The 22,065-nt window shown below is 37.9% G+C and overlaps 1 protein-coding gene across 7 annotated transcripts in view; it reads left to right on the top strand.

Moving 5' to 3' along the window:
* Positions 1–22,065, top strand: part of APC (APC regulator of WNT signaling pathway) — a 127,526-nt gene extending 105,461 nt beyond the window's left edge. For 6 of the 7 annotated variants that reach the window (XM_081052909.1, XM_081052905.1, XM_081052908.1 and 3 more), the window contains 6 exons: positions 524–619; positions 6,100–6,239; positions 6,788–6,865; positions 7,162–7,278; positions 9,974–10,188; positions 11,603–22,065. In XM_081052909.1, the coding sequence (XP_080909035.1) occupies positions 524–619; positions 6,100–6,239; positions 6,788–6,865; positions 7,162–7,278; positions 9,974–10,188; positions 11,603–18,173 (7,217 nt within the window). In that variant the 3' untranslated portion in view covers positions 18,174–22,065. Of the gene's footprint in view, positions 1–523; positions 620–1,922; positions 1,977–6,099; positions 6,240–6,787; positions 6,866–7,161; positions 7,279–9,973; positions 10,189–11,602 lie in introns of all 7 variants that reach the window. The other variant, XM_081052911.1, reaches the window with a different exon arrangement.

The following is a 22,065-nucleotide window of genomic DNA, read 5'->3' as shown; positions in this document are numbered from 1 at the left end:
TTTGAAACCTTGTGCATATTAAATGTGGAGGTACATTTTCTTGGACACTTTTTCTTTAAATTTCTGTGTACTATCTAGTATCTGTCAATACAGTAGTAAACTTTCTCCGTTAGGTTCTTACTAGGTTTCTCTACTACATGTAGATGTACTTCTAACCCACATTCATGACAAGGTTTTAAATAGAAATTAAAAATTAAACAGTTTTATACCAAAATGTATTTATTCTTTTCTGTACTAAATGCTGTTTTAAATTATTTGAGTTATAGTGTAAACCTGGGATTTATTCTGGCAGACATAGTCAAAGGCAGATGAGTGGTAAACACTTTATAGAACCAAGAAAAGACCTTTAGTCATATTTTCTTTTCCATGTTTGTAGTATTCATCTATTCAGCAAATATTTGTTGATCCACTAAACTGTACATTAGCTATATGTTAGTGAGCCTTACATATTTTTTAAGTATAAAAAAGTCATTGCTTTTGAGCAAACAAAGCATTATGGTTTCTGTCAATTTCATTTTTTCAGTGCCAGCTCCTGTAGAACATCAGATCTGTCCTGCTGTGTGTGTTCTAATGAAACTTTCATTTGATGAAGAGCATAGACATGCAATGAATGAACTTGGTAAGACAAAACTGTTTTTTAATGCCATAGAAGAATACTAAAAATTTCACCATTGTTGAAGTGGAATGGAAGGCCACTAGTATCTGTTACCAGTTGCTTCTGCCTTGTAGCAAATGATTTGACTCTGGTTTCTAGAGGAGAAAAGTTTCTAAATGACAGCAGCTGCTGCCCTGTTATAAACTAACTTGGATTTTCAAAATCTCAGTCACAGGTTGGAAAAATGACTAACGGGGCCACTCCTTGCCCCTATTCCAAGGTAGGCCTTGTGTGAAAGTTGAGAGGAATTGTTATAAAATGTTATAAATTGTTATAAAATGTGGAACTACTTCATTGTTCTTGAACTCAGTCACTTCTGATGGACACCTGAAGGAATTATCAGAAAGATTCTCATTTATCTTTGTGGTTATGAGTACTTTATGGGATTTTCATGAGAAGCAGCATGGCACCTTTGAAACTGGTTACTATGGAAAAGCATTATGCTCTAGTATAAATCAGAAACATTCCCTTAATTTTGGCATGACTACTCTTTTAGGTACGTATTGTCAAGCACACTAATCCTTATATAACCTGCATTTGTGCACCCCATTTTTCATGTAACGGTTTTACTTTGATTTCTAGGTTCATTTTGCACATGTGGTATTTATAAATTGCATCATGGGGAGCCTTCTCATGTGAACTGATCTCTAGTTCTTCCACAAGCAAGACCGTGCACTAAGTTCCTATCTTAATGTAGCTGTGTCCTGGTTTTTTGTGCTATTTATGTTACATTGCATTCCAGCCCTCCCGTTTGTATTCCTGTCACCCTTGTTTTCATTCATCACTTATCTTAAAAGTGACAAAGTCATGAGACTCTTACACAGAGAACCTGAGCAGCCAAAATGAGTGCTGTCTCCTTCCGAGTCCTTACTTCGTAGGCTGTGTGCTGGTGATTTCAGGCCTGTCCTCCAGCCGTGCTTTTCTTCCCACAGACCCAGCAGTGGCACACCTGACGTTCTGTCCTGCCCCATCACCCCCCTCAGCCTCCTGTGGGACTGAGCATGATCTTAGGAGTTCTCCCCTCCTCGGTCCAGCCTCAGCGTTTGTGAACATTTGATGTCTCAGTGGGGTTTTTGAATGTTAGTAATAATGGGAAGGGGAGAAACATAATGAATAAACAGAAAAATTAAACCAATTTTAAGCTAACAAAAGCTTTTTCTATAAATGTCCCTGTGTTCCAATGGACTGTAGACTAGGACTGACACATTAATCATCTGAATTTCAAGGTTAAACGTAGACTCAGTATCTGTTCCTCTTCCTTCTTCAGGTAGGAAGGCTACCCGGGGCATTTCATCACAGGAGCTAGGGCAGGGGCTTTCAGGTGAGGAGCAGGATGGGGCCTTGGGGGTGTGACTGTTGGGGACACAGCCACAAGGGATTGCCTTCTCATTCCTAGCCTCGAATTTGCACTGGAACAAAAGAAGGATCAAGGTTTGTGGATTGTGGAGAAACAGAGTGAGATAGCACCAAGTTTCTGACTGTGAGGTATAAGGAGGAAAAAAGTCCCAAGTAGATGAATGGAAATCCCTAAACCCAATCAGCTGGAACTATCATTTGTCCATCCAAGAAGATTCTGTAGCTATCAGGGTCATATAAATGTATACCTATAAGTCCTGCAAGTTTTAGACTGTAACATTAGTGTTGTATATACTTATTAATTCTTAGTTCTGTCCCAGCAACTTTCTAGGCTCTAGATATAAAAAAAGATTAAGACACAGTTCTGACTTTCAAGGAACTCATGGTTTATTTGCATTAATGTTTCCAAAACCAAATCATAATGATCAACAGAAGCACCTGTAAAACCATGTAAGTTCTCTGGCCCTGTAGCAAGCAGGCTTAGTAAAACAGAATCTCCAGAGGAACCTAAGAATCATATTTAATAAGTGACCCAGGTGATTCTTCTGATCAGGAAATTTTATGAATTACCAATCTATAGAATATTGATGTTGGGCCCCTAATAATTTATTTCAGAATAAGACATTTCATGCTAATGGTGAATATCTAAACAAGTAAAACCAAACAACAACTTTAAACATTAAGTGTCATCTTTCCATTATCTTTTTTGAATTAAGGATTCTCTTGAACGTCACCTGAAGCTGTTGGTCCTCTACTGTCTATAAGGTGATGAGATACTACATTGGATAGTGTTTGGTCCATCTGGACCCTACTTTCTAAATAGGCACCAAGAAAAATGTGGAAGGACATGCTCGTCATCTTTCCATTACTTTGAAACACCCTAATTTTTCTCAGGGCAACCTGGTTTTTATTCTAACAGCCATGAATTCCATCATATTTTTTATTTGCCTGAAAACGTAACGGGCTCTCTCTTTCATCTGATATCCTAAATTCTATTGAATGTTCTTTTTTCATTAGCCATGTTCTTCATGGTTTTGTTGACATTGGCCATATGCTCCTTTAATTTTTGTTTTCAGAATCAAATCCTAAGATTTTTAGTTTTTCTATATAAGAGTTCTCAACTCTATACTCATTTAGTGCCTTCTTGGGACCTTTATCATAGATATTGTACACCAGACAGGATTTATGTGCACAAAGTATAGTATGTTTTGTTTTGGTATTGACAGTCTGCTTTAGAATGATCAACATTTAGATCTCATCAGTACACAGGGCCACTGTCTTTGGGTCAACAGTGACCCCTCAGGCCAATTTCCTGGGTCAGATCTCTCAGTTCTTTTACTGTCTCCTGTCCTTTTTCCAAGCATCAGGTGGTGGAATTGCTGGAAGCTCTGCCCTAGGCTCCCTTCCCACTCCTTGGGCAGTATCCTCCACTCCGTGGCCTCAGTTAATACATTTTTCAAATTTACAAGGTCTGACGATTAAGTTTGCGAACTTGTTACAATGATGTTGCTAACCTTTTTGGATATCAGAGGGATTATTCATTATGAATTTGTACCAATTGGACAAACAGTTAACCAAGTTTACTATTTGGAAGTGCTGAAAAGGCTGCGTGAAAAAGTTAGAGGACCTGAGCTTTTTGCCAACAACTTATGTCTCCTGCATTACGACAATGCACCAGCTCACACGGCACTGTCTCTGAGGGAGTTTTTAGCCAGTAAACAAATAGCTGTATTGGAACACTCTCCCTCCTCCCCTGATCTGGGCCCCCAATGACTTCTTTCTTTACCCGAAGATCAAGGAAATATTGAAAAGAAGACACTTTGACGTTCAGGACATCAAGGGTAATAATACAACGACAGCTCTGATGCCATTCCAGAAAGAATTCCAAAACTGCTTTGAAGGGTGGACTAGGCACTGGCATCGGTGCATAGCATCCCAAGGGGAGTACTTTGAAGGTGACCATAGTGATATTCAGCAATGAGCTATGTAGCACTTTTTCTAGGATGAGTTCGCGAACTTAGTTATCCAACCTTGTACATCTTAATCCAAGTTCTCTCTCCTGAGTTTTAGATACATTATCACACTGCTCATCTGACATCTTCATTTAGATGGTTTTTCAGATATTTCTAACTCAGCTGACACACTCTGAATGTTTTTTTTTTTTTATCTCCTCCATCCCCAGATCTCTCTCCCAGGGTTCCATTTTTCAGAAAATGTCATTCCAATCAACCCAGTTGCTCAAGCCAGAATCTTGAAAGACATCGGTGACTCTATACTTATCTCCTACATCTAGTAATTGAGTGCTTTAATTCTGCTTCTTAAATAGATCTCTGATCACTGCTCTTCCTTTCATTCCCAGTCCAGGCTACCATCGTATCTGCTGTTCTGCAGTACTTTGTCTTACTTGTCTCCCAACTTCCAGTCATAATCCATTCTGCACCCTGCAACCATAGGAATCTATTTAGGCTACACATTATAATTATTCCTTTCCATACCTAAACACCCTTAATGTGGCACATAATCTTGCATGATCTGGCCCCTACCCATTTCTCTAGCCTCATCTTGTAACCCTCTCCTTGTTGCTTTGTATTTCAGGCCCAGGGGCCCTTGCACATGCTGTTCAAGCTGCCTGAAATGCTTTATTGTTCCTGCCCCACCACTTTTAAGTACTCCTTCATCATTTATCCCAACTTAAAAATTATTTCCTCGGCCTTTTTCTTGATCCTCCTCAGTCCACTTGTTATATTGCCCTTTACTTCTACACAATCCAGCACAGTTTACTTATTTAATGTGTATCTTTGCTCTAATCTAAGCTCCATCAAGACAGTGACTATTTACTGATACGTACCTATTCACTGCTGTGTATTTTTGCATCACTATGGATGGATGGAGGAAAATCCGCCTAAACGTGGTTTGGATTTTCCTTAACCAAATTAATTTTCACTTACCTACGTTCATCTGTCATTTCTGCTAATCATAAAAATGTATATGAATCTTCCTATATAGTTAAATCCCCTTGCCTGGAATTCTTGACCCAAAATAGAACTTTATCTGTTTTGTAAACTTGTAGATTCCTCTACATATTGACCCTTCTAGATTATTTGCAAAATTATTAAATGTACAGGTTCTCTCGGATTAATGACCTGATTTTTTAGACCTAACAGTATCTAAGAATTGTCTATTTCTAGTCATCCTCCTTTTTTCTGTCTGAGCTTCTTCTCTGTGACCAAACAGTATGCCCATTCCCACAATGATTAAGATTGATGATGAATAATATTTTGAATAGCCTCCATGTGCATTTTTATTTTTCTTTACTCTTTCACCATTTGCTTCGCTTTTTGTTTTCACTTCCCCTCCCTTTATGTCTTTCCCTTTCCTTTCTCTTCATTTTCCTCCTTGCCTTCCTACTGTTAACCATGTGACCCTTGTTGAGCATATCCAGTGGTGGGAACCAAGGGCAAGCAAATGCTACATCCTAGTGTAGTTGATAGTTGACACTTGTGAGTATCAAAGAAAAGTAAGGAAATTTTTTAAAAACATAAATACGTTTTATAGAACTTAATGACAAGTTGAACAGATCATTATTTTTCATTAAAAAAATAAGCTTTGTTTCATGCAGTTTCATTTAGAAGTTTCAGTATTCCTAAGAATAATTATTCAGCAGATAAAAAAGTATTACAATAGCTAGGCTACTGTGCAACAATGAAGAGTGTTTATGGAGTCCTAATAATAAAAATAAGTTACCTTTTCTACTTACATTCAGGAAGACCTAGTGTTAAAAAATAGTCTTTATCGTTGGCAGGATACAGTGTATGTGCAATAAATAGTGTGTAATGCTCATTTCACTCAGTAAGGCAAGGGGTGGAGGGTGGAGAAGCTGGCAGAAAATGGAATAGTTGTCAGTTATACTTTTTAAATGTATTACACAAAAGTCTTTTATAACAGTTTTGTAGCTCATAATTCTAAAGACAAATTTAAACCATGTATTCTCATTCTTTGAGATTTTTTCCCTGATATTTAAGCTATAAACTTGATACTGGTTTGTTTTATTTTAGATTGTCTTTTTCCTCTTGCCCTTTTTAAATTAGGGGGACTACAGGCCATTGCAGAATTATTGCAAGTGGACTGTGAAATGTATGGGCTTACTAATGACCACTACAGTATTACATTAAGACGATATGCTGGAATGGCTTTGACAAACTTGACTTTTGGAGATGTCGCCAACAAGGTACGTTTTGTAAGATCCATCTCTTAAGACGTCTCAGGTATGAGTCAGTTTACTTTTGTACAAACTACTTTTCACTGATTTTCTTTTTGTCATTCTCCTATTAAACACTGACCAATAAAAACCTGCACTTCACATCCCACTGTTTATCCATATTCATTTGGTTATCTGATGATTAAACAAAGGCAAAACATGGAAAGCAGTGGTGGATTTATGTAATCTCATTTAAAACACTGTTTCTAGGAATGAGAGCAAAAAATCAGAAAATCCTGATGAGCTGTGCAGGGGTGACACACATATTGGTTGCATCCAAATAAGAGACCTTACTTTAAAACCCTTTGCTTATCCTTTCTTGTCAGATAGCAAAGGATTTGGAGGGTATTTGTCTTTCATTTATGTAATCTGATTCTAAATCTTTTATGGGTGAATTATTAGCTGTAATTAAAATGAGACAACAAAAACCGAATTTGAAGTTTAGTAGTCAAAAATAAAGCACAAACAACTTCAGGTTGCCTTGTTCTTGACCCTCTTTTCCATGTCTGATTTTACAGGCTACACTATGCTCTATGAAAGGCTGCATGAGAGCACTGGTGGCCCAACTAAAATCTGAAAGTGAGGACTTACAGCAGGTACTCCTTAGAATTTCAGATGTTTTTCTAGAACGTCAGTGGGTTCCTATCCTGATTTAAATTAATTTAAGATGTGGCTTAGTATTTAGTATCTCATGTTTAAATTATGGTTACATTAACACCAGAATAAAGGAAAATAATTATATTGTAGGAATATCTTTTGGCACCATATTAGCATTTAGGAGGAATTTCTTTATCAATAGCTTTCTACTCTTACCTTTAGCATTGAAAACAAAAAAGCAGCTATTATAAGCCATTTTATATACAAATTATTCTACAAATTGATTCATTTACAGGTTATTGCAAGTGTTCTGAGGAATTTGTCTTGGCGAGCAGATGTGAATAGTAAAAAGACGTTGCGCGAAGTTGGAAGTGTGAAAGCATTGATGGAATGTGCTTTGGAAGTTAAAAAGGTACCTTTGAAAACATTTAATACTGTAATATGGATTTTATCTTTGGATACTTTTTTGCTGCCTTCTCCCACCCTTGAGGTTTCCTAATTTCTGACCTGTTTCTCTCACCAATCCTTAGGCTAGACTTCTCCAAACTCCTGAAGTATAAAGATAGAGGAGATTGCGTGTTGGCCTAGTGTGAGTCAGGGTTTTTCAGACTCAGCACTGTTGACATCATTGACCAGATAATTCCTTGTTTGGGTGCTAATCTGTGCCTCGTAGGACGTGTAGCCATTGTCCATTAAATGTCAATACACCCGCCCCTCAGTCGTGACAGTCAGAAATGTCTCCAGATATCAAATATCCCCCAGGAGCCAAGAGTGACAGAATCACCCCCAGTTAAGAATCATATGGAAAACGCAAAAAAATCAACTGAAACATTATTGGAAATAGGGAATGTATTTAACCAAATAACATTTGGTTATAAAGATAATATTCAAATATATTTAGGGTCTGCATAAAGATACCTTTAAAATGCTACTGAATTGGAAGAACACTATACTGACGCTACAGAAAAGAAGATATTTGAATGGCTAATAAGCACTTGAAAAGATACTCAACAACATTAGTTATCAGGGAAATACACATTAAATCTGCAGTGAGATACCATTACACATATTTGTTAAAATTTAAAAGACTGACTAAGTGTAATCAAGGATGTTGAACAACTGGAATTCTCGTGCTCTGCTGGTGGGAATGGAAAACGGTGTAACCACTTTGGAGAACATTTGTCAGTGTTTTGAAGTTAAACCTACACCTACCTTACTACCCAGCCAGTTTACTCCTAAGTATTTTCCTGAGAGGAACAAAAATCTATGTCCCCACAAAGACTTGCACACAGATGTTCACAACAATATTATTTGTGATCGCCGAAAACGAGAAATGGCTCTCATGTTCATCAACAGGGAAACGGGCAAACAAATTATGGAATATCACACTGGAATACTGTTGGGCTATAAAAAGAGTGAACTATTGATACATGCAATAATCTATACTGACAGAAAACAGATCACTAGTTGCCTGGGGTTAGGGGTGAATTATAAGGGACACTAGGAAATTTGGGAGGATGAAATAAATGTTTGTTATATTGATTGGAGCGATGATGGTTTCATGAGTGTACACATCAAAAGGGATCAAATTGCACACTTGAAATATGTGCAGTTTATTACTCTCCAGTTCTACCTCAATAAAATTAGACGAAAACAATTAGTACTGTGCACACTTTAAGACTCCTAATCTAATCAAACATGTATGTTTTCAGAAAAATCTAATGTGTTTGTATGTATTATGGGAACTTGTACTGCTGTTGAATCGTTCATGATTTTATTATCTCTCACAGACCTCAGAGATTTACATGCAGACTAATTGTTACAAACCAAGAAAGCTAGATTAAAAAAACCACATCCTACTGGGGAAGGTAAAAGAAGACCGTAATAACTGGAAAGACATACCCCATTCTTATAAAAGAGGAGTCGTATTTTAAAGATCATTTCTCCCTAAATTCATATCTAAATTTTTAATGCAAGTCCAATCTTGGAAAAACTAGCCAACCAGAAATCTGTAATACCCAATTCTGGGTTGGGCCTGCTTCTGGTTGGCAGTATTAGAATTTATCTGTTCCCTTTTGTTCTTCATTCAATGCGACAGTCATTCTCTTTGTCATTTTAATTCATCATCTTTTCCTTCTCAACATCCTTTACTACTAATGACCAGGAGAATCAGAACTGATTAGTCAAATCAGAATTTGATTAATTTCAGGTGGCAACAATCTTTCCTTTAGAGTACTTTGTTTCATGTATGGTTTTGCATCTCCCCAACCCCCAAGAAAATTGTTAGCATCTTCAAAGCAGGTATCAGTTTGTTACGTTTGTATCCTCTGGAGTACCTCTAATTGTGATTGGCATAGAGTAGATTTCTAATGGATGTTTATTCCTTGATTGATTGTAGTAAGAAGAAAGACTGGCATCAGGATCATGGCTGGTTTTGACCAAATATCCTTAATTGTATATGCAGAGTATTTCTGTGGCAATTACAATTTGACAGTTTCCAGCAAGGTCTAGTTTTTGTAATTACTTTGTTTCTTTGGGAGTTTTAAGAATTGGAGTTTTTCCACTACGCTTTCGTTTTAATAAGTTATATTGTTACTTTGAAATCAACTACATATAAATACACGTGTTTTTTATACAAACAGAATATTTTACATACTGCTCTGCAACTTGCTCTTTTCATTTAATAGCATATCTTGGATATCTTTCCATATCAACATATAGAGGTTTTTTTGTAGTTTCTGTTATCCTGAAAATGTGAGCTTTTCATAATGCACGTCAGTTCTGTTTTATATTCTAATATAAGCTCTTGTAAGATATGTGTGAACCATCTAAACACTTAGAATAATTTTCATAAAGGTCACTAGTTTAATACTACTTCCTGTTTATGGGGATATCACTGACTTACGTTCCATTTGGAATTTTATGAAAGTTTTTCTAAATGGGGAATTCCTAATACTTTATCAATGAGGGGTGAACAGCAGGTGAGATTTTAAAAAAAAATAATAATAATAACGTGTTCCATAGAAGTAAACATGGAGGTTATAAGACACAAATTCCAAACTCTAAGTAGAGTTGTTTCTTAATAGGAATCATTTGTTTCTTAATAGGAATCAACCCTCAAAAGCGTATTGAGTGCCTTATGGAATTTGTCAGCACATTGCACTGAGAATAAAGCTGATATATGTGCGGTAGATGGTGCACTTGCATTTTTGGTTGGCACTCTCACTTACCGGAGCCAGACAAATACTTTAGCCATTATTGAAAGTGGAGGTGGGATATTACGGAATGTGTCCAGCTTGATAGCTACAAATGAGGACCACAGGTAAATACAGAGTCTTATGTTGCTTATAAATGAATTAGTAAAGAATTCATTCCCTCAGAAAGACCCATTTGTAAGCAGTGTTTTGTGTAATTCTACAAGTGCTAAGCCAAATTTTATTTATTGTGGTGAAAAGATAACTGTTCATGCCTAACTCACTTATTAGTGTATTTATTTTAATAAAAGTTCATAGTGTCATAAAGATGTCCAGAAATAAACAAATGATAGGTGAGAGGTATAACTCATGTGTAGAGGAAAAAATTGAAGTCATGAAAACAAAAATAAAACCTGTGGGTATGATCCAGAGAGTACAGTGGTTTGCATTTTTCTAATGGTGTCTTAACATCAATATTATTATTAAGCCAACAGCCATTCATCCGATCTACTAGAGCTGTGAAACCTAAGGGAGCACTTTAGATACAGGGCACACATTTCTGAATTTGGTCTCCATATTATGTCAACAAAAATGTGGATATCTTCTACAGCATATTCATTTTGTTCAGTCTTGTTCCTCTCTCCTTTTCAAAAAGACAAGGTGGTACTTTTAGTAAAAGAGCTTGTAAAGAATGTAAATATCTTTTAAGTTTTTGAGGCACAAACTACAAGCCTTGTAGCCTTTCTGCTATGCAAAGAAGACTTCTTAAACTCAGCTGTCTATGCGACTGCTGAGAGAGGACCGTGTTAAAGCTTTCTGTACACCCTGGCCAATCAGTTTTAAAACCCACTGAAGTTGAGTATTTGTCATTAAACTTCAGCCTTCCCTGCATTAAACAGCTGTAGCTCTTCAAGTTCCAGAGTTCAGTACCCTGATTCTCAACCTTTGTTTCCATAGTTACCTTTAAATGCTCTGAAAACCTTCCTTTTGCTTTATTTTTAGAAGTAACGACGACACACACTGTTTGTCAGAGAGCACTTGGCAGTATCACAAAATCAAGCCAGAGATACAGAGATTACTCTAAGTCGGTGTGTTGATCTAGGCACTTACAGTGCTCCTTGACTACGTAAAGATCTAGCAATTGATTAAATTACCACAAAGTCCCTGTTCGGCATAAGGTTTCATGATACATTTATAGTCCTTAAATTGGGAAGCTGTCACCATGTAAATAAAGTAAATGTATCTGCTCAACAACAATGTAAAAAGCTATCAGGTCTAAATAGGAAATGCAGAATGAATAAAAATTAACACTTGCACTTCTAGTCTGGCAGATGAGTACTTTAAAATAATAAACATTAATGAAGAACAAATGGAGATATAGAATGCTTGGAATGTATAGTATAATTGGGTACAATTTTATTATGCCTTTTGTAAATAAGTTTTAGTAGTTATCTTTAGATTTAAAATTTTTTCTATCCTTTTATTCGTTGTTAATAGAAACATATTTTGACCTTAATTTTATGATGTTATTTTATATTTCAGGCAAATCCTGAGAGAGAACAACTGCTTGCAAACTTTACTACAACACTTAAAATCTCACAGTTTGACAATAGTCAGTAATGCATGCGGAACCTTGTGGAATCTCTCAGCAAGAAACCCGAAAGACCAGGAGGCATTATGGGACATGGGAGCAGTCAGCATGCTCAAGAACCTCATTCATTCAAAGCACAAAATGATTGCTATGGGAAGTGCTGCAGCTTTACGGAATCTCATGGCAAATAGACCTGCAAAGTATAAGGATGCCAATATTATGTCTCCTGGTTCAAGCTTGCCATCTCTTCATGTCAGGAAACAGAAAGCCCTAGAAGCAGAATTAGATGCTCAGCATTTATCAGAAACTTTTGACAATATTGACAATTTAAGTCCCAAGGCATCTCATCGTAGTAAGCAAAGACACAAGCAAAATCTCTACAGTGACTATGTTTTTGATACCAATCGACATGATGATAACAGGTCAGACAATTTTAATACTGGAAACATGACTGTCCTTTCACCATATTTAAATACTACAGTGTTGCCCAGCTCCTCTTCATCAAGGGGGAGTTTAGATAGTTCTCGTTCTGAAAAAGAAAGAAGTTTAGAGAGAGAGCGAGGAATGAGCCTAGGCACCTACCACCCAGCCACAGAAAATCCAGGAACCTCTTCAAAGCGAGGCTTGCAGATATCCACCACTGCAGCCCAGATTGCTAAAGTCATGGAAGAAGTGTCAGCCATTCACACCTCCCAGGAAGACAGAAGTTCTGGGTCTGCTACTGAATTACACTGTGGGGCAGATGAGAGGAATGCACTAAGAAGAAGCTCTACTGCCCACACACATTCAAACACTTACAACTTCACTAAGTCAGAGAATTCAAATAGGACATGTCCTATGCCTTATGCCAAATTGGAATATAAGAGATCTTCAAATGATAGTTTAAATAGTGTCAGTAGTAGTGACGGTTATGGTAAAAGAGGTCAAATGAAACCTTCAATTGAATCCTATTCTGAAGATGATGAAAGTAAATTTTGCAGCTATGGCCAATATCCAGCTGACCTAGCCCATAAAATACACAGTGCAAATCATATGGATGATAATGATGGAGAACTAGATACGCCTATAAATTATAGTCTTAAATATTCAGATGAGCAATTGAACTCTGGAAGGCAAAGTCCTTCACAGAATGAGAGATGGGCAAGACCCAAACATATAATAGAAGATGAAATGAAACAGAGTGAGCAGAGACAATCCAGGAGTCAAAGCACAACTTACCCCGGGTATGCTGAGAGCACCGACGATAAACACCTCAAGTTCCAGCCACATTTTGCACAGCAAGAATGTGTTTCCCCATATAGGTCAAGAGGAGCCAATGGTGCCGAAACAAATCGAGTAAGTTCTAATCATGGAATTAATCAAAATGTAAACCAGTCCTTGTGTCAGGAAGATGACTATGAAGATGATAAGCCAACCAACTATAGTGAGCGTTATTCTGAGGAAGAGCAGCAGGAGGAAGAGAGGCCGACAAACTACAGCATAAAATATAATGAAGAAAAACATCATGTGGATCAGCCCATTGATTACAGTTTAAAATATGCCACAGACATTCCTTCCTCACAGAAACCATCCTTTTCGTTCTCGAAGAGCTCATCCGGACAAAGCACTAAAACTGAACACGTCTCTTCAAGCAGTGAGAATACAGCCACACCTTCATCTAATGCCAAGAGGCAGAATCAGCTCCACCCAAGTTCAGCACACAGCAGAAGTGGTCAGACTCAAAAAGCCAGCTCTTGCAAAGTTCCCTCTATCAACCAGGAAACAATACAGACTTACTGTGTGGAAGACACCCCGATATGTTTTTCAAGGTGTAGTTCACTATCATCTTTGTCATCAGCTGAAGATGAAATAGGATGTGATCAGACGACACAGGAAGCAGATTCTGCTAATACGCTACAAATAGCAGAAATTAAAGAAAACAGTGGAACTAGATCCACTGAAGATTCTGTGAGTGAAGTCCCAACAGTGTCACAGCACATCAGAACCAAACCCAGCAGACTCCAGGCTTCTGGTTTAGCTTCAGAACCGACCCGGCACAAAGCTGCGGAACTTTCTTCAGGGGCCAAATCTCCATCAAAAAGTGGTGCTCAGACACCTAAAAGTCCACCAGAGCACTATGTTCAGGAGACTCCGCTCATGTTCAGCAGATGTACATCTGTCAGTTCACTTGACAGTTTTGAGAGTCGTTCAATCGCCAGCTCTGTTCAGAGTGAACCATGCAGTGGAATGGTAAGTGGCATTATAAGCCCCAGTGACCTCCCAGATAGCCCCGGACAAACCATGCCACCAAGCCGAAGCAAAACCCCTCCTCCTCCACCTCCTCCTCAAACAGCTCAAGCTAAACGAGAGTTGCCTAAAAATAATGTACCGAACACTGAAAACAGAGAAAGTGGACCTAAGCAAGCTGCTGTAAACGCTGCAGTTCAGAGGGTCCAGGTTCTTCCAGATGCTGATACTTTGTTACATTTTGCCACAGAAAGTACTCCAGATGGATTTTCTTGTTCATCGAGCCTGAGTGCTCTGAGCCTTGATGAGCCATTTATTCAAAAGGATGTGGAATTACGAATAATGCCTCCAGTTCAGGAAAATGACAATGGGAATGAAACAGAATCTGAGCAACCTGAAGAATCAAATGAAAACCAGGAAAAGGAGGTAGAAAAGCCTACTGATTCTGAAAAAGACCTATTAGATGATTCAGATGATGATGATATTGAAATTCTAGAAGAATGTATTATTTCTGCCATGCCAACAAAATCTTCACGCAAAGCCAAAAAACCAGCCCAGAGTGCTACAAAATTACCTCCACCTGTAGCAAGGAAGCCAAGTCAGCTGCCCGTGTACAAACTTCTGCCATCACAAAACAGGATACAAGCACAGAAGCATGTTAGTTTTACACCGGGAGATGATATGCCACGAGTGTATTGTGTAGAAGGGACACCTATAAATTTTTCCACAGCTACATCTCTAAGTGACCTAACAATAGAGTCCCCTCCTAATGAGTTAGCTGCTGGAGAAGGGGTTAGAGCAGGGGCACAGTCGGGTGAGTTTGAAAAACGAGATACCATTCCTACAGAAGGCAGGAGTACGGATGAGGCTCAAAGAGGAAACAGCTCATCTATAACTATACCTGAACTGGATGCCAGTAAAACAGAAGAAGGTGATATTCTTGCAGAATGCATTAATTCTGCTATGCCCAAAGGGAAAAGTCACAAGCCTTTCCGTGTGAAAAAGATAATGGACCAGGTCCAACAAGCATCTATGTCTTCTTCATCTGGAACTAACAAGAATCAATTAGATAGTAAGAAAAAGAAACCTACTTCACCAGTAAAACCTATGCCCCAAAATCCTGACTATAGGACACGTGTAAAAAAAAATGCAGATTCAAAAAACAATTTAAATGCTGAAAGAACTTTTTCAGACAACAAAGATTCAAAGAAACAGAACTTGAAAAATAACTCCAAGGACTTCAACGATAAGCTACCAAATAATGAAGATCGAGTCAGAGGAAGTTTTACTTTTGATTCACCTCATCATTACACGCCTATTGAAGGAACTCCATACTGTTTTTCACGAAATGACTCTTTGAGTTCTCTAGATTTTGATGATGATGATGTCGACCTTTCCAGGGAAAAGGCTGAATTAAGAAAGGGGAAAGAAAATAAGGAATCAGAAGCTAAAGTTACTAGCCACGTAGAACTAACCTCAAGCCAACAATCAGCTAATAAGACACAAGCTGTTACAAAACATCCAGTAAGTCGAGGACAGTCAAAACCCATATTGCAGAAGCAATCCACTTTTCCCCAGTCATCCAAAGACATACCAGACAGAGGAGCAGCAACTGATGAAAAATTACAGAATTTTGCTATTGAAAATACTCCAGTTTGCTTTTCTCGAAATTCTTCTCTAAGTTCCCTTAGTGACATCGATCAAGAAAACAACAACAAAGAAAACGAACCTATCAAAGAGACAGAGCCCTCTGATTCACGGGCAGAACCAAAACCTCAGGCATCAGGTTATGCTCCTAAATCATTTCACGTTGAAGATACACCCGTTTGTTTCTCAAGAAACAGTTCCCTCAGTTCTCTCAGTATTGATTCTGAAGATGACCTCTTGCAGGAATGTATAAGTTCTGCAATGCCAAAAAAGAAAAAGCCTTCAAGACTCAAGGGTGATAATGAAAAGCATACTTCCAGAAATATGGATGGCATATTAGCAGAAGATTTGACACTTGATTTGAAAGATATACAGAGACCAGATTCAGAACATGGTTTATCCCCTGATTCAGAAAATTTTGATTGGAAAGCCATTCAGGAAGGTGCAAATTCCATAGTAAGTAGTTTACATCAAGCTGCTGCTGCTGCATGTTTGTCTAGACAAGCTTCATCTGATTCAGATTCCATCCTTTCACTGAAATCAGGAATCTCTCTGGGATCACCATTCCATCTTACACCTGATCAAGAGGAAAAACCCTTTACAAGTAATAAAGGCCCACGAATTCTGAAACCTGGGGAGAAAAGTACATTGGAAGCTAAAAAGGTAGAATCTGAAAATAAAGGAATCAAAGGAGGGAAAAAAGTTTATAAGAGTTTGATTACTGGAAAAGTTCGATCTAATTCGGAAATTTCAACCCAAATGAAACAGCCCCTTCAAACAAACATGCCTTCAATCTCCAGAGGGAGGACAATGATTCACATTCCAGGAGTTCGAAATAGCTCTTCAAGTACAAGTCCAGTTTCTAAAAAAGGCCCACCCCTTAAGACTCCAGCCTCTAAAAGCCCTAGTGAAAGTCAGACAACCACCACTTCTCCTAGAGGAGCCAAGCCATCAGTGAAGTCAGAATTAAGTCCTGTTACCAGGCAGACATCCCAACAGGCTGGGTCAAATAAAGGGCCTTCTAGATCAGGATCTAGAGATTCCACTCCTTCAAGACCTGTCCAGCAGCCATTAAGTAGACCTATGCAATCTCCAGGGCGAAACTCAATTTCTCCTGGTAGAAATGGAATAAGCCCTCCTAACAAATTATCTCAACTGCCAAGGACATCATCCCCTAGTACTGCTTCAACTAAGTCCTCAGGTTCTGGGAAAATGCCATACACATCTCCAGGCAGACAGATGAGCCAGCAGAACCTTACCAAACAAACTGGTTTATCCAAGAATGGCAGTAGTATCCCAAGAAGTGAGTCTGCCTCCAAAGGACTAAATCAGATGAATAATAGCAATGGATCCAATAAAAAGGTAGAACTTTCTAGAATGTCTTCAACTAAATCAAGTGGAAGTGAATCTGATAGGTCAGAGAGACCCGTATTAGTACGCCAGTCAACTTTCATCAAAGAAGCTCCAAGCCCAACCCTGAGGAGAAAATTGGAGGAATCTGCTTCATTCGAATCTCTTTCTCCATCTTCTAGACCAGATTCTCCCACTAGGTCCCAGGCACAGACTCCAGTTTTAAGTCCTTCCCTTCCTGATATGTCTCTATCTACACCATCTGTTCTGGCTGGTGGATGGCGAAAACTTCCACCTAATCTCAGTCCCACCATAGAGTATAATGATGGGAGACCCGCAAAGCGCCATGATATAGCACGCTCCCATTCTGAAAGTCCTTCCAGACTCCCCATCAATAGGTCAGGAACCTGGAAACGTGAGCACAGTAAACATTCATCATCCCTTCCTCGAGTGAGCACTTGGAGAAGAACTGGAAGTTCATCCTCAATTCTTTCTGCTTCATCAGAATCCAGTGAAAAAGCAAAAAGTGAGGATGAAAAACATGTGAACTGTATTTCAGGAACCAAACAAACTAAAGAAAACCAAGTATCCACAAAGGGAACATGGAGAAAAATAAAAGAAAGTGAAATTTCTCCCACAAGTAGTACTTCTCAGACCTCTTCCTCAGGTGCTGCAAATGGTGCTGAATCAAAGACTCTAATTTATCAAATGGCACCTGCCGTTTCCAAAACAGAGGACGTTTGGGTGAGAATCGAGGACTGTCCTATTAACAACCCTAGGTCCGGAAGGTCTCCCACAGGAAATACTCCCCCGGTGATTGACAGTGTTTCAGAAAAGGGAAATTCAAACATTAAAGAATCAAAAGATAATCAGGGAAAACAAAATGTGGGTAATGGCAGTGGTCCTGTACGCACCGTGGGTTTGGAAAACCGCCTGAACTCCTTTATTCAGGTTGACGCCCCAGATCAAAAAGGAAGTGAAGCAAAACCAGGACAAAGTAATCCTGGCCCCATGTCAGAGCCCAATGAGAGTTCCGTAACTGAGCGTACCCCATTTGGTTCTAGCAGCTCAAGCAAACACAGCTCACCTAGTGGGACTGTTGCTGCCAGAGTGACTCCTTTCAATTACAACCCAAGCCCTCGGAAAAGCAGCGCAGATAGCACTTCAGCTCGGCCATCTCAGATCCCTACGCCAGTGAATAACACAAAGAAACGAGATTCGAAAACTGACAGCACAGAATCCAGTGGAACTCAAAGTCCTAAGCGCCATTCTGGGTCTTACCTTGTGACATCAGTTTAAAAACTGGAATAATGAAACTAAGAAAAGTATGTGTTAATTACAACTGCTATGTAGAAATTTTGTTTCAAATGAAACTTTAAAAGACTGAAACGTTTTGTACATAGGTTTGATTCTTGTTAGAGGGGTTTTGTTCTGGAAGCCATATTGAATAGTATACTTTGTCTTCACTGGTCATATTTTGGGAGGCACTCTTATAGTTAGGAAGAAAATAGTAAAGCCAAGTATATTTGTACAGTATGTTTTACATGTATTTAAGTAGCACCCCATCCCATCATCCTTTAATTATTGCTTGTCTTAAAATAATGAACACTACAGATAGAAGATATGATATATTGTATGATTTATTGCTCTTATCAATCAATTCTAGGTTATAAACTGACTAAACTTACATCAGGGAGAAATTGGTATTTATGCAAAAAAACATTCTGTTTTAGTCCTTGTGAATCCATCTAACATCATAATTAATCATGTGGCTGTGAAATTCACAGTAATATGGTTCGCGATGAACAAGTTTACCCAGCCTGCTTTGCTTTACTGCATGAATGAAACTGATGGTTCAATAAACAGTTCTGTGGTCACATGGTGTGCATATAGATAGCTACAGTGTAACAATTTACACTCTTTTGTGCTCAATACAAAAAAATAATCTGTGTTAACTGTAAAACATTGAATGAAACTATTTTATCTGAACTAGATTTTATCTGAAAGTAGGTAGAATTTTTGCTATGCTGTAACTTGTATATTCTGGTATTTGAGGTGAGATGGCTGCTCTTTTATTAATGAGACCTGAATTGTGTCTCAACAGAAACTAAATGAACATTTCAGAATAAATTATTGCTGTATGTAAACTGTTACTGAAATTGGTATTTGTTTGAAGGGTCTTATTTCACATTTGTATTAATTGTCAGAAGAGCCTCTTAAAAGCTTATATAATTTTTTTTTCAATTTCTATGCATTAAGAGTAAAATTCCTCCTACTGTAATAAAAACAATTGAAGTTGACTGTTGGCATTTAACCATTCCATGCAATGGCACTTAATCATTCCTGAAATTTATTTTTCTTATATGTGATTAGCACTTCCTAATGTTTAGTATTTTCCCACTTGTACATTTTTTTTCTTACTCCATTGGAGCTGTTTGAAAACACATTCATTTAATAGCAATGTAAACTGCCTCGCACAGACTAGGCATTGAACATAATAGGCCCACATGGACTATTTCTTTTATCTTAATAGAATTCTGTACTTGAAAAATTAACTGATTATTCTTAGGTATAAGTAATCTCTTCCAAGACTGTCTTAGAATGTAACTGCCTTGTCCCTTCATCTTTCCCTGTTGCTACCTAGTCTGGAATGAACACCTTTTATCACTCTGTTATGGTAAGATTCCAGCGAGCAAGTGTAATCGGCACTTTGCCACATGCAGCAAAAGCAGATCACATGGAATGTCAGAGGTAGATGTAATAGCATTAGGATAGTCAAAAACTAAAACCCCTGCCTGTTCTGGAAAACTTGGTTTTTAATGGGTAAAGTTATGGGGTATGTGTTCACGTGCCCTCTTCCCTCACATGGCAGGAAAAATCCTGCTTCATGAAGGAAGATAAAGTGACACATTTATTAACAACTGGAATTTAATATCTCTTCCTAGAATTTATTCAAAAGATCAGAGGGTGAGGATGATGATAAATATATTTGTTGAATAAATGAAAATTTATTTTTAATAATTCATGCCTTCTGCATTTGTAGAAGGAAAAAGATACTTAGGTATGGTGGGCACTGGGAAAAGGGTGAGGAGGAGTAAGTACGTCTGTCTTGTGCCCTTGAAATCACATCAGGTAGTTAATTATCTACCTCTTACCTGTGTTTATCACAGGTAGTGAGGCAGATTTTTTTTAAACTAAAATGCCAGTAAAGTGCTATGATTTAAAGTAAGGCATTTTACTCCATAACACATACACTTCCCATGGCACCACTTTGCAAACACTTCAATTTACTGATCTTTGGAATATATCTACATTTAAATTTTTGTCAAATTTTATCTGAATGAAATAGTTTGTGAATGATAATACTAATTCTATTTATATTTTTCTCGGTCTGCTTTATACAACAGGGTTACTTTCATATAGGTCTTATTTCTTTCCTCTTAGTCGTGATTTCCTATTTTTTTCTGAATTGCATTTCAGTTTTGATAAACCACTCCAAATATTTTTATGGAACGAGGTGGGATGTAGCCAATTAGGATAAAATTGCCCTTTCCAGGTAAGGAAAAAAATGCCTTTTTTAAGTAAGAAAAAATATTATCAGTGCTGGAAATGAAAAAAGGGTGCCTTCCACATGCCAGAAAACTCAGAAATTTCTGTAGGCAGCACCTACTGGGAAAAGCACCAGTCTACATTGCCCGTTGAGGGAAAAGTTGCTCTGTAAGACGCTCAACTTAGAGAATTAGTAAAGGAGCAAATCTCAGTTCTACTTTTAGAAGTTCACAGGGTGCTGCTGCCATAACAGATAGCAGGCCAAATATTCCCAGTTTTTGTTTATTATTTCCAAATGGCATACTGAGCTCCGTGTTGGGGATTAGTTGTGATGCCTGTTAAAGAGAAGTAGGGGGCAGTGCTCTATCCAGCTGTGGACTGGAGCAAACAACTTCCTAAGGCAGTTTCCAAACTACAGTGCATTTGAATCATCAGCAGTGCTTATAAAGACATAGCTGGGCCACACACCCCTAGTTTCTGATAGTGAGTGGAGCCCAAGAAGTTGCAGTTCTAACAATTTTGCAGGTGCTGCAGCTGCTTTGGAATCACACTTTGAGAAGTACCGCCCTAAGTTATAACAAGGGAGCTCCTTGAGTGATTGCCTTCAGTTCTAGCTGTTCATCCTCTGAACAACTGAACCTTTAATCTGACAATGTATACCAACAAATAAACTTCTCTCTCTTTAGGCATAAAAGATTTGAATTCAGCTACACAATCTGATAGAGCCCATCTCAACTCCCCAAAGTGGACAAATTTACCAGACCTGCCTGAACAGGTAATTCTAAAGATAATGACTGAGGGATCAACTAATGTTCCCTTTGAAAAGTTACTGTAAAGGCAATAATTTCAGCAAATATCTAATTTGCATTTGCAATAAGAAGAGACTATACAAAGGAACTTTGCAATGAAGGAAGACTGATTTCAGGTGAAAGGAAAATATACCCAATTTGTTAATAATAAATAGTAGGAGTGATTAACAACCAATTAACTATGGTATTGGTATTTAAGAACAGATTGGTATTTAAGAACAAACTTTACAAGTTACCTGGGCAGTAAAAGGAATGTTAATGAGAGGGAAATAAGCAAATAAAAGATAAACTCATAAGGATCAAATAGTGCCATAAGTATTGCAAAAAAAATTGACTGTAAAATACAGATCACGTTACCACAAGGTTAGGTGAAGGGATGAATCTGTTATTTAGAATGGGAGCCAGTTGCACTATATCTGAATTTATGTTGTCACTGGGTTTCTTTGTATCTATGATAGGAAAAGAACACAGTGCCAGAAGTGCAAAACAAATTGCCAAGAGATTTGAGTAGTCGGATTGTTAAAATTCACCAAACAAATAATTTTTCGAAAGTTATGGTGGCTGAAAGTAGAGTATACAAATTATTTTTTAATTTCTAACAAGCATATATCCCTCCTATTATACCGACTGTAAAATACTGCTTTGTAGTGTTGAAACCTATGGACTTTGACTTCTGTAAACACCAGGTCATTTTCTTGCCATTACCTTCACTCTGTTATGTGGTCTATAAAACTATATTCTGGTTTTTGGTAGGCCATTGATACTTCCTTCAACCTGTATGTTCTATGTGTATAATATTGTTCTTGGTGCTAAATACACTTTCTTTCCTCTGA

The sequence above is a fragment of the Rhinolophus hipposideros genome (genome assembly GCF_964194185.1).
Source record: "Rhinolophus hipposideros genome assembly, chromosome: 7".
NCBI lineage: Eukaryota > Metazoa > Chordata > Mammalia > Chiroptera > Rhinolophidae > Rhinolophus > Rhinolophus hipposideros.
This window is presented reverse-complemented; position numbering and strand designations above follow the sequence as displayed.